General features: G+C 52.9%; 1 protein-coding gene across 2 annotated transcripts; it reads left to right on the forward strand.

Moving 5' to 3' along the window:
- The first annotated feature begins 5,367 nt into the window (after positions 1-5,367).
- MB (myoglobin) lies at positions 5,368-17,045 on the forward strand. 2 transcript variants are annotated; one of them, XM_003932919.4, is made up of 3 exons: positions 5,368-5,595; positions 13,540-13,762; positions 16,367-17,045. In XM_003932919.4, exons 1-3 carry the CDS (start codon positions 5,501-5,503, stop codon positions 16,511-16,513), a joined length of 465 nt encoding a protein of 154 aa, XP_003932968.1. In that variant the 5' UTR covers positions 5,368-5,500; the 3' UTR covers positions 16,514-17,045. The 2 variants fall into 2 exon arrangements, with proteins under 2 accessions (XP_003932968.1, XP_074246892.1); XM_074390791.1 differs by lacking the exon at positions 5,368-5,595 and adding an exon at positions 6,054-6,316.
- Positions 17,046-17,476: the final 431 nt, after the last annotated feature.

Consider the following 17,476-nt stretch of genomic DNA (forward strand, 5'->3'; position numbering starts at 1 on the left):
TGTAAAGTGAGGCTTGTAAAAGTGTCTCCTGCAGAAGAAAGGGCTGCTGGGAGGAGCGCTACCCCTGGCGTGCAGTAAGTACACTACGAGTGTATGGTTTTTATATTCCTGCTTCTGAGGTCCTCACAGGGTAGAAATGGGGAGAAGCCAGTCCAGGCGGGTGCACCCCAAAGCAAGAGAGATGAGAAGGCTGCACTCTGCTGGAGCCAGGGTGGGGAGGAGGCACATTTGCTGGGAAGCGGGTAGAGCAGGGTCCGGGGGAGTCCCAGCTGGAAAGCCGTTCCTATGTAATGAGCCTTGAAGAAAGGGCAGGACGGGTGTGCGTGGGGCTGGGTGGCTGTGGAGGTGGGACTGGGCTCTGTCCAGATGACAGGTGGATGGTGGGGCTGGAGGAGCCGCTCTGAGCCTCCGAGGCTGGGCGGGGCGAAGGGACGAGGCAGGCCGGCGACCCGGGCCACACCTGTTGACTGGGGGATTAGGATACTGTGTTCTCGCCAACCCTCCTCCAATAAGCCCCTCTGGGCCTGCAGGGAGAGGAGGAGCCTTGCCATGTAAACTGTATTTTTAGTTCCCTGTGCCTCTCCCCGGCTGCTATAAGACACCTCTCCCCACCCCCAGCCCTGGCCGCTTGGCTGGAGGCTCTGTGAGGACAGCTGGGGAGAGAAGGGAAGCTGTGGTCAGTATGACGGTGCTAAGGGGCTGGAGAGGAGCAGCCTGGGGGGCGGGTTCTGGGGTCTGGAGCCAGTGTGGGGCTCCTGCTGGTCCATCAAGGACCTTCAGCACGTCCCGTAACCCTCAGGCCCCAGCTCTGCTCTGAGTCCTGGCCTGGCACTGGTCCAGGAGGGTAGACTCTGCCAGGGGTACAAGCTAAGCTGCGGGTGGGGTGGGAGGGCCTGCTGGCAGGAGGGAGGCGCTGCCCGGCCTGGCCTGCAAAGGCTGGTTCCCGGAAGGAGGAGGAAGGGAGTGATGGAGGCCGTGGGGACTCCCGGCTTTGAGGAGCCAGAGTTCTCCTTGCTATATCTTAGCGCTCCCCCGGTGGAGTCTTAATCCCAGCTTGACCGAAGGGAATTGTCAGCTGTCCAAGGGCTAGCAAATTCCCAGGTCACCTAGATTGGGTTTTCTGACCATCAAAGTACGGGAGCCAGGTGCACAGCTGCCTGGGGGGCTCAGACCTGTGCAGGTGGGTGCCGGACGCCCCTTGCTACAGCGTTCTCTTTTTGTGCATGTGACTAGAGGTGAGAGTGGCTGGAGACTGAAGATCGCAGAGCCTGTCTTTCTCCACCAGCCCGAGGCCCACGCCTCACCTTGCCTGGGGAGGGTGCTCAGTGAAAGTCTTGGGATGTTCAGTCTGAACAAGAAAGGTCTTAGATGAGCCTTCTGTTTCTCTTGTGAGACGGACTCGGCTGGGCCTCTCTATCCTCAAGAAGCCAGCAGAGCCACCACGAGGGAGTGACTGTGACATGGAGGCATCTTTTGGTTTGACATGAAAAAGAACTTTTTTTTTTTTTTTGAGACGGAGTTTCGCTCTTGTTACCCAGGCTGGAGTGCAATGGCGCGATCTCGGCTCACCGCAACCTCCGCCTCCTGGGTTCAGGCAATTCTCCTGCCTTAGCCTCCTGAGTAGCTGGGATTACAGGTGCGCGCCACCATGCCCAGCTGATTTTTTGTATTTTTAGTAGAGACGGGGTTTCACCATGTTGACCAGGATGGTCTCGATCTCTCGACCTCGTGATCCACCCGCCTCGGCCTCCCAAAGTGCTGGAATTACAGGCTTGAGCCACTGCGCCCGGCCGAAAAAGAACTTTTAAAACTTTAGGTAGTGAGCTCACCACTCCCAGGAGTATTCAAGCAGATGCCAGACGATTATCTGCAGGGAAAACTGCATTCAATGGGAAACTGGACAAAATACTGTGGAAGGCCTCTTTTAGCCACAAGCTGCTGCAGCCCTGTACTTCTAGACTTCTCTGCCCCGAGCTCTCTATGAGTCTAGAATCTAGAGCCCCAAGTTTCTCAGGTGGTGAAAAGTTGAAGATTTTGACACTCTAGAATTTGAATTCTGGGATCTCGAGACTCTAGAACTGGGAGCACAGAGGATGATTCTGCGAGCCTCAGTTTTGGATTCAAAGGATTCTGATAGCAAAGGGCGAAAGACTTGGTGGGATCCAGTTTTCCCCACTGGGTGTCGGACTGACGTGCCCTGCCTGTGTGTGCGTGTGTGCGTGTGTGTGTAGCATGAGTGTGTAAGGCTGCAGAAAGTTTTGCACGCAAAGGCAGCCTGGTTTTCCTATAATGCGTCTGCAGCTTCTCTGCCCTGGCCATAACAAGGGCTGCCACGGGGATAATAATAGCCCCCAAACAGAGCTGATGGCTCCAGGTAGCCATGGCAACTGTGAGGTAACGCTGCTCTGTTGTGGAGATGTGTAAGTGCAAACAGATGTCGGTGCCTCCCCATCAGCTTAAATGGTAAAACTTAAAAGATCCATCGACTTCAAAGCCACAGGTTTCTGCGAGCACGCTGCTACACGGGAGCGCCTGCCAAGCGGATGATAGCTTCATTTTAAACACTTCAGCGTCAGGAACGGGTTGATGAGATTTTAAACTCAGGCTGTCCCCAGACAACTCAGGAGACCAGAGATAGGAGAAGAGCTGGGATTCGAGTAGTCATTCGGGGTGTTCTGAGACTCTCAGGAGGGCACGGAGCATTTGAAAACCTCACCCTGAATCTCAATCACCAGGAGTCTCGGATGTGTCCCCCCAGCCTTCCCCAGCGCACAGGGCAGGTGGCCCTGGGTCAGGCGTGGCACAGCTCAGTGCCATCTCCTTCTTTCTGCCCTCCCCTCTCACATCCTGGGCTCACCCCCAGCGAGTGACCAGCAGTAAGAGTCAAAGCTTCCAAGGGGCTGAGGCCGGGGCAGGCACTCTCAAAGTTGCCTTTCCTTCTGAGGCTGGGCCTGGCAGACTGGGGCCTCAGTACTCGGCTGCTGCATGAATGAATGAACAAAGGAACAAACAGATGAATGGCTGAATGAATGAATGAATGAATGAGAGCCCCTTTGACACCTCCATGGCATTTTTAGCTACTCATTTAGTTACTGCTTCTTCCACTGCTGAAGAGATGGGCCCTCGGAGGTTGGCTGGCCTAGCATTCAGGGTTGACTTCTGGAAAGGTCACCAGGGAAGGGGACACCAACCAGACGTGCAGCCAGTACCTCTGACCCTTTTGGTCGTTAGGAGTCAGCTGCCTCAGTACACAGGACCCATCGAAAAGAGACACAGGGCTCCTACAGGGAGCAGAGGCTCACGCGATCCTAGAACCATCACAGGCCAGGCTTCAGAGACTCACAGAGACGGCACTCTGACGGAGTTGCACTGGGGAGCTCTACATTTGGGGATTCTTTGAATCCGACTCTTTTTCTAGCGACATTTCCCACCTGTCTGATTCTTACTAGACATCCCTGTTCACGTTCTGAAGACGGGATCTGACTGGCAGAGCGGGCAGACGCTGAGTATTCAGGAAGTCAGCGGCTCCTGGCCTCGGTTTGCTTGGCTTGGTTGTGACTGGCAGCAGGTCTGGGGGAGAATCGAGTGCCCCAGAACTTGACTGGCTACCGCTGCACCTCAGCAGGGGTGGGTCAGGGCAGTTATCTTCAAAAAGCTGTGTAGGTGGGGTGGTCGTTACTCACACATCCAGCGCAGACCCAGGACGGACCCAACACCGGCTTCTCCTTTCTGAATCTCGCCTCCCCCAGCTATAAAGTGGGGTGGTGCTCACGACCTCTTAGAGCTGTTGTAAAAACTAGATGTAATCTTGCCAGGGAGGTACTTTGTGAAGTCCCGTGCAGATGGAAGGAAGGGGCTGTGACTGCCTTGAACATAGCACTCAATAAACTACTGTATTTTCATTCCTCTTAGTTATCTCCCTAATGAGACTCTGAGTTTCTTGGACACAGGAATGTGTTTTATTTGATTTTGTTGTCCTCTGCATGTAGCAGTGTCTGACACACAGCACGTGGTCTATCACTGTTTGTGAGATGGGTGGATGGATGGATGGATGAACAGATGGATAGATGGATAGGTGGAGGGATTGGTGGATGATGGATGGATAGATGGAAGGAGAGAGGGATAATGAATGGAGAAATGAGGGGATGGGTGGATGGATGAGCTGATGGACGGATGGATGGGTGGAGGATGGATGGATGGAGGAACAGATGGGTAGGTGGAGGGATTGGTGGTGATGAATGGGGGGTGGATGGATAGATGAGTGAATGGATGGATAGACAAAGATGCCGGATGGATGAGTGGATGAGTGGATAGATGGATGAATAAATGGACGGATGGAAGATAAGGCTAATCCTCTTCCACTCACTTTCTTTGCAAGACCATCGACCTGTTTACTCAACAAACATTTATTCGGTTCAAACTTGGCACAGAGCACTATGAGAGGACCGAGAGCTACAGGGATGAAGGAAATGGAGCTCCTGAAATAAAATAAGGGAGACTGGCTTCCAGGGTTCAAATCCCAGCGCTGCCAGCAGCTAGCTGTGCATCCGTGATGTTTCCCTGCTTCCTCTCAATTAATGGAGATAGTGTCAGTACCTATCACATAGGGAGGTCTTGGGGGGATTAAATGAGTTACCAAATGCCAAGCATTTGAGACAGAACCTGGCACCCAGCAAAGTCTCTGTGAGTGCTGGCTGCTGTTATCCTAATGGAGAAGCTGGCATGAAAACCAGGAAATAGGACTCCCCTTGGGAAGCAATGCAACAGGAACCCACCCAAAGAAAGGAAAGGAGGAAGCAATTAGTTGTGTCTCAAAGGAGTATGGCAAGAAAAACTTTTCAGATGGAAACCTCTGGGCAGATCACGAAGCCAGGAGCTCTTTAAGACATGGTGGACCTGCCCAGGACCACCTGGCTATAAGCACAAAAGCATCTAGTTTCTTTCTGTCACTTCTGGTGGGGTGAGGGCTCTCTGGCAAAGGGGCAGACAGTGCGTGAGAGGCTGTGAAGGGCCAGGACTGTCCTGGGGCCAGCCGGGGTGCCTGGTGGTCAAGCTTAGAAACATGACAGGTCCTCTTGGGAGGCCTGACCACAGGGAGCGTTGGGTTTCAGGCTGCTGGCATCGGCCTTACTGATGCCCTTTCTGTCTGCTCTGAGAGTCCAGACAGTGCCCAACCTCCTCCCCTTCTTTCAACACACACAACCACCCCACCCCTCTGTGGCCTGAGCTGTCCTGCCTCGCCACAATGGCACCCGCCCCAAAATAGCTTCCCATGTGAGGGCTAGAGAAAGGAAAAGATTAGACCCCTCCCTGGATGAGAGAGAGAGAGAAAGAGAAGGAGGGCAGGGGAGGGGAAGAGCGAGCCATCGAATGATCTTTGTCAAGCACCCCGGAAGGTATAAAAACGCCCCTGGGGCCAGGCGGCCTCAAACCCCAGCTGTTGGGGCCAGGACACCCAGTGAGCCCATACCTGCTCTTTCTGTCTTCTTCAGACTGCGCCATGGGGCTCAGCGACGGAGAGTGGCAGTTGGTGCTGAACGTCTGGGGGAAGGTGGAGGCTGACATCCCAAGCCATGGGCAGGAAGTCCTCATCAGGTAAAAGAAAGAGATTCCACCGCCCCTGCCACCCACACCCTAAGAGTAAGGGTGGAAAGTGTGCACCGGGTAGACCCGTTGGCTGCATTAGTTGAGGGGGTTGATACCCTCACTTGCTTTTCCTTCACTTTAAAGTGTCAGGGGTTGGACTCGGGAGAGGGAAAGGGATCCATTCCAGGCTGATGTCAGCCGCCGGAGGAAGCTTGGGAGTCAAACCTTGGATGCTCAGAGTCCACCAGGAAGAATTTTAGAATTATAGACGGTCAGAGTTAACAAGGGCTCTGAGAGATCGTGTCCAGCTACCTCTCTTACAGGATGAGGACAAAAAGGCACTGAGAAGGGGAGGACATTTTCAGAGTCACAGCCTGTGAGATGCTGTTGAAGTGTCAAGTCTAAGAGATGGCCTTCACGGGGAGACGCGTCTGGTTCTAGGTTGGACTCTGCCACTGAGCAGCTGGGCGGCCTTTGGGAGGTACTGAACCTCTCGGAGCTTCGATGTCCTCTCCTGTGCTGCGAGGGGCATAGTCTAGTATCTACGTCCTAGAGGAGAAGTGACAATGACAGAAGATGATGCATGCAAGATACCTGGCATAGTTCCTGGCACACACCGAGTGCTAGAAATGTTAGCAGCTATTACAGAAGAAGGCCAGACTGGGGACCTTTCAAAGCATTGCAATTAGAGAACAGAAGATAGAGGCTCATTCGTGGCCTTGGGCGTCGGGTATGTCTCCAATGTGAGCGCTCGGAATGGCGTGGTCTCCAAGGAGACCTTTTACTGCAGGGGATTTCAGAACACACCCACGAAAACAACAATCTGAGTTCTGTGAAGAGAGGGTGGCTGCGGTTTGTACGTAGACCCTCATCTTCCCGGTTGCCTTCCGTCCCAAATGCGCTACAGTCTTCTCTTTCCTTCTCTGGGTCCCTTCCCTCATGTTCTGGGCTGGTTCCGTCAAAAGTCTGATGGGTTATGAATCAACATTTCTGCCCCTGGGAGAAAGTGGGCTCCGGGTTTGCCGTAAGTGATCGGATCGTCTTTGGTGCTTTAATTTGCAGAGTCGTTTCTCCTAACTGGTGGGCCAGCGCCTGCTTCCCTCTTCCACTCAGTTTTCCTTTGGGTCTCTTTCGGGCTTTCCCCATTTGCAGCTTCCGTCTGCCTCGGGAGCGTGGCTGGTCCCGGAAGCTCCGTTATCTAAAATTTGAGCCCTTAGTGTCCTTGCTGGAAACACTTGAGGCAGGACGGCTGAGTTTTCTGTTGATTCTAATGGCACTGTGGTGTGTTCATTGTGTCTTTCTTCTCCTGGCTGTAACAGGCCCTGTTGGATTGCACAAAATGCTCCCCCCACCAACACACACACACACATGCACACGCACACACACACACACACACACACACACACACTGACATAAACTCCTGGGCCACCGATTTGCCGTGTGACCTTGGACAAGTCTCTCCATCTCTGGGTCTTCTTTCTTTGTTGGTTGAGTGAAGGGATTGTCTTTCGTGGTCTCTGAGATCTCATCCCACGGTCATGCCCTGGGTTTCTCTGAGTCCACGATCCTGCTTTGCTTTTGGGGAGGAGACAGGACAGTCGGGCATGGAGGTAGGAGACCAGAGTTTGCAGAGCAGAGGTCTTTCCAAGGTGATTTGGGAACTGCCATTCCTAAGGCAGTGACTTGGACGTCTTGAAGAAGACTCAGGGTGTTGCGTCATCAGGGAGATTCAGGGAGGCTTGCCAGGGGCCAGGGGCCAGGGATCAGACATGCTGCCTAGAACCGCTGGCCCCTGGAAGGTCCTAGAGGCCTGGTGCCCTGTCACGTCTTATGCTGTGGGGCACGCAGAGACCGCGCCAGCTGGTTCTGCCTTCTCAGTGTTTGGGGAACAGGAAGGATGGCCTCCCAGGGGGCAGGGTGGAGAGGGCTCAAGCCCAGAGCTGCAAATGACCCCCGTGGGAGCTGGCATCTTGGCTCTGTTCTGAATACTGACTCTGGACTTTCTTCCTGACCTTGAAAGGTTATGTCTCCAGTCTTCTGATTGTAAAAGAGGACAAATTCCGTTAAGCCCAGTCTGTAAAACACAGAGGCTTGGCTGCAAGTACATGAACATAAAGTTCTAGAACACAGAAGCTGGAAGGTCACTGGAAGATTCTGGCTCCAGGCGTGGGGTTTCAGAAGAGAGGGGGCTGCTGCGTGGGCTCCACGCTCCCGTTTTTCCTTCCTTTACTCAAATCTTTTTTGTTTTATTGACTTTGGCATTGTGTTTCGGAGCAAAGGATTTCAAGGCCATAACATGTTTGAAAATCACCGCTGATGGTCATTGCTTCTCATTACAGGGAGGAAACCGGGCCTGACAGTCTCCGCCGGTTAATGGCAGCCACGGGCAGGAGTGAAAATTCCTAGATGATGGTGATGATAATGATGATGTAGAGATGAGGAGGAAGAGAAAGACAGCAACCATTTATTCAGGGCATACTGATTGCTGGGCTCTGTATTAAGTGTTTCTTTCACTCATTGAAGCCTGACAGCAACCTTATGATGTAGATGTTATTATGATCACCACATTTAACAGAGAGGTTAAGAAACTTACCTCAAGTCACTGAGCAAGTAAGAGAGGAGCTGAAGGCTGGGTGCAGTAGCTCACCCCTGTAATCTCAGCACTTTGGGAGGCCGAGGTGGGTGGATCATCTGAGGTCGGGAGTTCGAGACCAGCCTGACCAACATGGAGACACCCCATCTCTACTACAAAAAATACAAAATTAGCTGGGTGTGGTGGTACGTGCCTGTAATCCCAGCAACTTGGGAGGCTGAGGCAGGAGAATCGCTTGAACCTGGAAGGCGGAGGTTGCAGTGAGCCGAGATGGCGCCATTGTACTCCAGCCTGGGTAACAAGAACAAAACTCCATCTCAGAAAAAAAAAAGAAAAAAAAAATAGAGAGAGGAGCTGGAATTCAAATTCAAGCAGCTTGGATCCAGAGTCCTTGCTCTTTTCTTTGTGAGATCGAGTCTTGCTGGAGTTACAGGTGCGCACCACCGTGCCCGGCTAATTTTTGTATTTTTAATACAGACTGGGTTTTGCCATGTTGGCCAGGCTGGTCTCTAATTTCTGACCTCGGGTGATCTGCCCGCCTTGGCCTCCCAATGTGCTGGGATGACAGGCATGAGCCAAAGGACCAGGCTCAGAATCTTTGCTCTTGACCGCTATGCTATTCTGCCCATGACCTTGCCACACTCAAGACAGGCTGCCATGCACAGTCTGGTTCTTTCACTCTAGCAGAGCCAGGGGTGGTTTTCATGGATCTGAGCATGTGCTGCATCTTTCATGCGGTGTCTGATTGGGCCTCAGTTCAGAGAACAGCAGGAAAATGACTTCCCTTCTCTCTGACTTGGCCTGAAGATGTGTCCGATGAACCAGGCTCACCGACAGCAGGGTTGAAGCTGGATACACAGGCAAATGGGGCTTTCTGAAATACTAGAGGAAATGCCCTCTCTTCGTTTCCACAGGGTGAGGGGCTTCCATCTGCTCATTTTCTGGGTGCCTGTTATCAGGCAAATAATCCAGGAGAAGGGCCTTCCATGGCTGCCTGTAGGGGGCACTCCTAGCTGAAAGGCCTGGGTTAACGGGAGGCAGGCAGCTGTATATGCTGGAATAATCTGGCGGGCACAAATTAGCCCAATTCTCCTCTGCTGTTTAAAGTAAATATGGGGCAGGGTGTAGTGCCTTGGCCTGTAATTCCAGCACTTTGAAGGGAAGCAGAGTGGGAGGATCATTTGAGTCTGGGAGTTCAAGACCAGCCTGGGCCACATAGTAAGACCCCTTCTCTACAAAAAAATACACAAAATTAGCCGGGCGTGGTGGTGTGTGCCTGTAGTCCCAGCTACTCGGGAGGCTGAGGTAGGAGGCTGGTGTCCAGGAGATCGAGGCTGCAGTGAGCCAAGATCACACCTCTGTACTCCAGCCTGGGCAACACAGCAATACCCTGTCCCCCCGCAAAATATTAATAAAGTAAACATGGACTCTCTCCCTGGCTGTCTGGCGAAAAGTGAGTGAGTCTTCTGGAGGAATCATCTAGACATACCCTTTTGGTTTACATAAGACGAGCCAAGATCCAGAGAGGCTGAGTGACTTCAACCTCACAGAGCACATTGGCGCCAGAACTGGGACCAGAACTTAAGCTTCCATAACTGTCCGTTCTTTATTCTCTTCCCTAGATATCGGAGGCGTTAGGGAGCGGGTCCTAACATGTCGGAGACCCCCAGCTGCCTTGCGTCCCAAATCCTTGGCCCTGTTCTGCCCCAGACAGTCTCCATTCAGCGTCCTGACCTCGGGACATCGCCTGTGCATGCCCGGTCTTCCATCTGTCAGGCGAGAGTTCAAGGATCATTGTCGCCAGATAATAATAGTCAGGAGCTCAGGGGTTCTTGGACTAAAGGTGTCAGAGACAAGCTGTCAGTGACGCACGAGGATTTGGACAGGATCCAGGGGTGAGGTGGCAAAGTTGGGCACGGTGGTGGACCATGCCCAGCATGGGGGAAGGGAGTGTATGTGGTTCAGGCTTGTGTGTGTGTGTGTGTGTGTGTGTGTGTGTGTGTCTATGGCATGTGCTGGGAGATATTTACATGTATATCTGTGTGAGGGTGCAGGCCCACTTGTGAATATGCACACACATCTGTGAGAGCCCACACGCATGTACACTTGTGAGGTGCTGATACATTTCCATGCAGGTATTAGTTTGCATGTAAATATCTTTGTATAACAATAACAAAGGCTGAAGAGTCATCAAGAGTGTAGACGTGAAGCCAGACTGCCTGGGTTAAATCCCCAGCTAGTTGGTCTTTCAGTGCCTCTGTTTCTTCCTCTGCAAAATGGCATCTACCCCATCAGGCTTTTAAAATGAGTCAGCATATGTCTGCACTGTGAACGTAAAGTAAGTGTCACATTGGTATGAGTTAGGATTGCTAGTACCTTTGTTTTTTGGGTTTTTTTTTTTTTTTTTTTTTTTTTTTTTTTTTTTTTTGAGATGGAGTCTCCCTGTCACCCAGGCTGAAATCCAGTGGCATGATCTTGGCTCACTGCAACCTCCGCTACCTGGGTTCAAGCAGTTCTCCTGCCTCAGCTTCCTGAGTAGCTAGGGTTACAGGCGCCCCTACAATCATGCCCGGCTAATTCTTTTGTATTTCTAGTAGAGAAGGGGTTTCACCACGTTGGCAGCGCTGGTCTTGAACTCCTGACCTCAGATGATTCACACGCCTTCACCTCCCAAAGTGCTGGGATTACAGGCATGAGCCACCACACCTGGCCACCTCTGTTTAATGCAGCGTGCCTTTGTGCGTGCCCATGAGTACATATTTGAAGTTGAACGTAGCAAGTTATTAGGCCTTTTCCAGATGGGAGATCTGATTATTGATCAAATAATAAGCATGTGAGAATGATGTTGAGAGTATGTTTCTTTGGGTGATAAAATAATTGTGTGTTTAAAAAGGGGCTGGAATTGCCGATCTCAAAGTCTGTCCAGTCCCAGGATCCTGGATTCCTAATAAAGAATGTGTTCTGTCAATAACATCAGCAATTCACCTGCTCCAAGATCGCCTGTGTCCTGATGCAAACATGCAGACGTGGTGTGAGCCCGGCCCCAAACCCATTGGGCCCAGATGATGAAACCTCTTCCAACTTTTCCTTCTCTTCTCTCCTCTGCCGTGGGGGGAAGGAAGGAAGGACCATGCGTTTTGTGCTTGCCCTGTGCCTGCAGAAGAAATGAGGAAGGAAAGGAAAACGCCAGGCTCTGTCCTTCAGAGAACAGCAGTTGAGCTTCCTGCTTCTCCTTCTGCTGACTGTGACCTTGGCAAAGAGGCGTCCCGCTTCCTTTCTTCTTCCTTTAAGTGAGATCTTAATAGTATCTACCTCCCAGGGTTGCTGTGAGGACCCAGTGAGTTAATACACGCAAAGCACTGAAAATACTCACACCCTTAGCAGGTGCTCTGTGTCAGTTCAGTGCTTTCACTCAAAATCAGAAACCATCTCCGACCGTGCCGTCCGAACTAGGCTGCTGAGCCTGGAATGGGGGGCTGAAAACAGGAAGGAGAAATGCAAATTCTGCACTTCAGGAGCACGGGTCATCAACTGCTCAGTGACAGGACGAGAAGCGATGGCAGGTCTCACGAAGAAGAGCTGGGGGCTTTAGTTGACCACAAGCTGAAGAGGAGATCATTGGGCAGAGGTGGCTCTTAAAAAACATGAACTCATGGCGGGGCCTGGTGGCTCACGCCTGTAATTCCAGCATTTTGGGAGGCCGAGGTGGGTGGATCATCTGACGTCAAGAGTTTGAGACCAGCCTGGCCAATATGGCGAAACCCTGTCTATACCGAAAATACAAAAATTAGCCGGGTGTGGTGGCGCACGCCTGTAGTCCCAGCTACTAGGGAGGCTGAGGCAGGAGAACCACTCAAACCCAGGAGGGGGAGGTTGCAGTGTGCTGAGATCCTGCCACTGCACTCCAGCCTGAGCGACAGAGCGAGACTCCATCTCAAAAAAGAAAAAAACAAAAAAACCCATGAACTCATTCTCAGGTTAGGAGCTCAGTGTCCTGGTCACAAAATATCCTCCTCATAAAACCCTGGGATAGAGACTGCGGGGATCAGGTGCTTCCTTGTGACCACTTCTGGGCAGGGTGGCTCAGGGCACAAGCTGGAGTGTGGCCACAGTACACACCGTGTGCTGCTACAGGGACGCCGTGGAGCCTGGAGTCCACGAAAGAGGAGCTTTGCGAGGAACTGAAATCATCGGACAGGAGAGGAAGCAGACAGGTCGCCCCTGCCAAACATTTCAGGCTGTGGCACAAGGGAAAGGGTGGGAATAGGCAACTGTCCCATTTTGGGTTTGGGTCTGGCCTCTGCCACTGACCAGCCACGTGACCTTGGGCAAGCCACTTCTCTCCGTGGTCTTCTGTGAGTAAAAAGGGGAAACTCGCTTCTACCCAGAGGGCAGGTCTGACTCCTTTGAACCGGCACTCACCTGCTCATAGTGAAAAGGGATGAGGTCTAAAGCTGGAGGTGGTTGCTCAGAGTCCCAGTAGAGGCCCCTGGGGCACCTCACTGCATGCCTGGCAGGAGAGGGTGCTGGTCTGTGGAAGGGCTGGGTCGGGTTGCTCCCACCAGGGCACTTCGCCATCTGCACAGTGAGGGGACAGGGAGGTTCAGAGAGTCACAGCTTGCACTGCAAACAAGCAAGAGGTTTCTGGGTGTGAGGATTGCTCTGGAGTGGAGTGGCCCTCGCAGGTAGGAGTGAGCCTCCTGTAGCTGGAGGTATTTAAACAGCTGAAGGACAATCCCTAGGCAGGAAGTTGCAGCATGGACTAGAATGGCTGTTTTGATCACTCGGACCTGATTTCAGCCTGGCTTCTCTGGACGGCACCCCTGCAATAATGAGCAGGTGACTATGCCTCAGAGCTTCTGTTTCCACATCTGTAAAATGGGAATAATATGAATGACTCAAAAGGAAAACACAAGTTGAGTCTATTATGGAACCTGGCACGTAGTAGGTGCTCATCTAGTCCAGGGTCCTTCAGCTTCAGGGCTCCTGGCCCACCCACGATGCCACTCAGCCATTTCCTCTGTAGGCAACTTCGGGAAAACAGGAGTGAGGCCAGCGAGCAGAGCAAAGATGCTTTTGTCCTTCCTGCCCCTCATAGTAAAGAAGATGGCGATGATGATAAAAATAACGATACGACACTCACCGTGTGACAACACATTATCTCACTTAATTCTTTTAAGTTATGGGACAAGTTATCCCCGTTCCTGGTATGAGGAAGCTGAGCCACAGAGAGGTGAAGTGAATGGCCCAAGGTCACACAGCTGGGAAGACGGGGAGCTGAACTTGAACTCTAGTCTGGCTGCCCCCCAACCTCACGCTGAGCCTCGCATGTCTGACTCCAGCCCTCTCTGTGCCCACAGCCTCTTTAAGGGTCACCCTGAAACTCTGGAGAAGTTCGACAAGTTCAAGCACCTGAAGTCAGAGGATGAGATGAAGGCATCTGAGGAGCTGAAGAAGCATGGCGCCACCGTGCTCACTGCCCTGGGCGGCATCCTTAAGAAGAAAGGGCAGCATGAGGCAGAGTTGAAGCCCCTGGCACAGTCGCATGCCACCAAACACAAGATCCCCGTCAAGTACCTGGAGGTAGGAGGCAGACCCAGGCGGGTGGGAGGATGGCGGGAAGGCCTCGGGGTGGGGCAGTGGGATCTGGGTTCGAGTCCCAGCTCAGCCACTAACTTGTGGGATGATCTCTGCCAAAGGGCATATTGGGTGCACACTTGCATCCTCTCCCTGGGTAGGTACCATTATCATATTCACTCGATTGATGGATGGGGAAACTGAGGCACGCAGCAGTTAAGTAGCTTGTCCATGGTCACAGAGGTGGATAACGGCACAGCCAAGATCCAAACGCAGGTCTCTATTACTACAGAACCCCAGCCCCTCACTGCGGCTACCGTGAGCATTTGTCACCATGCCTGGCACATGGCATTCATCCTCAAAGTTCCCTCAGGGCCAAAATGGCTGCAAGAGCCCTTCTGTATTCCCAAGTGGAAGCAGGAGAATGCTCTCTTTTGAGGAGCTGAAGGAGTTCCAGAAATCTCATCCAACAATTTTGTTTTCATCTCATTGGCCAGAATTACGCTCTTCGTAAGGCAGAGCACCCTGTCTGCCTGTGAAGCTGGGAAAGGTAGTCTATTACCCCTCCAAATACGACTAGGGTTCTGTTACCAAGCAAGAAGGGGGAAAGGGTAATTAGCAGTCTCTGCCCCAGGCAGGTGCCTTTCTCATCACCATTTTACTGATTTGGAAACTGGGAGTTCAGAGGGGTTAAGTAGCTTGCCCAAGGTCACACAGCGGATAAGCCAGGAGGTACAGTCAGATCTATGATATTCTGGAACCAGGTTCTGAATCCACTGTGGCACGATATTGACAGCCACCACACCCCTCTGTAGCCTCAACCCTTGCACCCCGCCAGCCCAGCCGCTCCACATCCCCAGCATAAACAGACCGCTCTGCATGTGGGGTCATCCCTGCCTCTCCATCTTCTCTCTGCAAATCCCTGTTCATCCTCCAAGGCCCAATGCAGAAGCCACCTCCTCCTCTTGGGCCCCCAAGTCCATGAGGGCAATCAGCTACTCCATCTGCCAGCCCCTCCCTGACCCACGGCACTGTATCCTCATTCCCGGCCAGAGCACTGCCAGGCTGTGTTAGAATTTGTCTCTTGCCTGGCGGTCTCCCCGCGGGCTCTCAGCTCCTGAGGGGCTACCATTTCTGTGCCCCAGTGGCACGCGACGGGCTCACCATACACTTGCAATGACTGAATTCTCTCTCTAGCGGGGAAGAATCTGAGGCTTGGAGAGAAAAACCCATGTTGGCAAGGTATCACAGCCAGTTAGCCACCAGAACCCAGGTCCAACTAGAACACGCGAAGTCTGATGCATAATCTCTGCAAAAAATTAAGACAGAGCCCAGGCGTCTGCGCTTCTCCCATGTGGACCTTCCTTCCACACCCTTCGTAAGACGGTCTCCGCCTCACCTGTGGACAGATCGTCTCTCAGAGGGACTCAGGGGCTGCACAGGGTGATGGACGCCGAGGGTGTTTTCATTTCTCAGTTATACAGCGGCCAGTTCCACAGTGTTTTCGTAGATATCAGTGGCTCTGCTATGGACTCCAGAACGTCTGAGCTGGGGGTCCAACCAGGTCACCCGGGTGGGTGAAGTCACACGGGTTCGGGGCAGAGATGTCCCTGGAACTTGGTTCTCCCAAGGTCTCTAAGGACTGGGCTTTCTTCCTGACACTATGAGCCCCTATTTAGTTTTGTGACATTTATGAAATGGAAGGTGAAGTTAGGCGTCTACCTCGATGCCCAAAGGTAGGTGGTTGTGGAGCGGTCCCTGTTTCCGAGCAGAGGGGTTTCCAGGGTGTTGATGCTTCTGAGCCTCCCTTTGCACGTCCCACCCCCAACTATCCCTGTCACTTGCACCCTGGGGCCCTGAGAAAATGAGAACCCCAGCCTCGGTTCGGCCAGTGCCTCCGTTCCCAGCTCTGGCAGTGGCCCGTCCACAGCCTCGTGGGCACAAGTCCAGGTCTGTCCTCCGCTTCCTTCGTCACTTCGGTCTGGCCACCTGATTGTCTCCTCTGTTAAAATGCCCCTTCCATTTAACCCCCCTTGCCTCAGTTTCTGCATTTGTAAATCGAGGGTAGTGGTCGTCTCTATCTCATGATGGTGTTGGGGATCAAAGGGGTTCATCCATGGAGGTCACACAGAATCTCACCTGGTGCATAGAAGGTGCTCAGGCCAGGTATGATAGCTCACGCCTGTAATCCCAGCACTTTGGGAGGCCGAGGTGGGTGGATCACGAGGTCAGGATTTCGAGACCAGCCTGGCTAGTATGGTGAAACCCCGTCTCTACTAAAAATACAAAAAAAATTAGCCGGCCGTGGTGACACATGCCTGTAATCTCAGCTACTCAGGAGGCTGAGGCAGGAGAATTGCTTGAACCCAGGAGGCGGAGGTTGCAGTGAGCTTAGATCGTGCCACTGCACTCCAGCCAAGGTGACAGAGTGAGACTCCATCTCAAAAAAAAAAAAAAAAAGAAAAAAAAAAGAAAAGAAAAAAAAAGAAAATGAAGTGCTCCATACATGGTTCTGGAATAGAGAAAGTGGGAGGCGACCTGACTCCCATCTGGCTTTTGGTTTGTCCCACCCCGGTAACCAGCTTTTCTCCTCGCCCTCCCTGCACACAGCTCATCTCGGACGCCATCGTCCACGTTCTGCAGAAAAAGCATCCTGGAGACTTTGGCGCCGATGCCCAGGGGGCCATGAAAAAGGCGCTGGAGCTGTTCCGGAACGACATGGCCGCCAAGTACAAGGAGCTGGGGTTCCAGGGCTAGGCCCCTGCCGCCCCCACTCCCACCCGCCTGGACCCCGGGGTCCAGGGGAGGGTGGGGTCTGATCTCGCGTAGCCATGTAGAGTTTGCTTCTGAGTGTCTGCTTTTGTTTGGTAGAGGTGGGCAGGAGGAGAAGCTGAGGGGCAGGCGCTGGGATGCCAAAGTTGGCTCCGCGTGCCCAGCAGTGGGTCTCCCCGTGGAATGTCACCACCCGGGAGCTGGGAGCGGCCCTTGGCTCACCGTGTTCTGCATGGTTTAGGTCGGACTTCATTGTCCTTTGTTCTAAATCCCACCCTAACTTCTTCCAACCTCCAAACTGGCTGTAACCCCGAATCCAAGCTATTAACTACGCCTGACAGTAAGGAGTCTTTGACTCATCACCAGTCCCTTGAAGACAGCAGAATGTCCCTTTCCCGTGGGGAGGAGATCTGGGCCGGGCAGGGCAGCTGGGGAAGCGTTTGAGCATCTGGAACATGTGTGTGCCTTCTTGGGTGCGGCGGTGACTCACCTGGTTTTAATAAAACACCCTGCAACACCTCAGTCTCTGCCTGACATTTTTCATCTCCTAGAGTAAGTGACACCCCCACTGGCACCAGTATCAAGGAGGAAATGGGGGGAAGGCACATCCTGGGTTTGTGTGTGCAGAGAGCCTCAGGGAAGAGGAGAAGGGGAGGAGGAGAGGCGTGAGGGTGAGAGGGACAGGAGCCCACCCTCCTTAGGCCACCACTCAGAGGCAGGCCCAGTGCAGGACATGGGGAAATGGAGGGGACAAGTTTGGCCCAAGCCATGGGATCACCTTCTCCCGGTGGGGGGAGGCAGCGAACGAACCTCTGTAATACGAGGAGAGAGTGACAGGTGTGGGAACCCAGAGGAGAGGGACAGGACCAGGAAACAGATCGTCATCATGGCCGCAGCATCTTCAGTAACATGGGAAGGTCACCCAGCTAGTCAGTGGCAGAGCTGGGA

Source organism: Saimiri boliviensis, chromosome 21 (assembly GCF_048565385.1).
Source record: "Saimiri boliviensis isolate mSaiBol1 chromosome 21, mSaiBol1.pri, whole genome shotgun sequence".
NCBI lineage: Eukaryota > Metazoa > Chordata > Mammalia > Primates > Cebidae > Saimiri > Saimiri boliviensis.

What these genes read in the sequence shown, in the direction of transcription:
- MB (XM_003932919.4), top strand. Translation starts at nt 5,501, where the DNA reads ATGGGGCTCAGCGACGGAGAGTGGCAGTTGGTGCTGAACGTCTGGGGG. An exon ending in GGGCAGGAAGTCCTCATCAG is followed by an intron (nt 5,596 to 13,539) that starts GTAAAAGAAAGA and finishes CTGTGCCCACAG; the next exon opens with CCTCTTTAAGGGTCACCCTG. An exon ending in TCCCCGTCAAGTACCTGGAG is followed by an intron (nt 13,763 to 16,366) that starts GTAGGAGGCAGA and finishes CCCTGCACACAG; the next exon opens with CTCATCTCGGACGCCATCGT.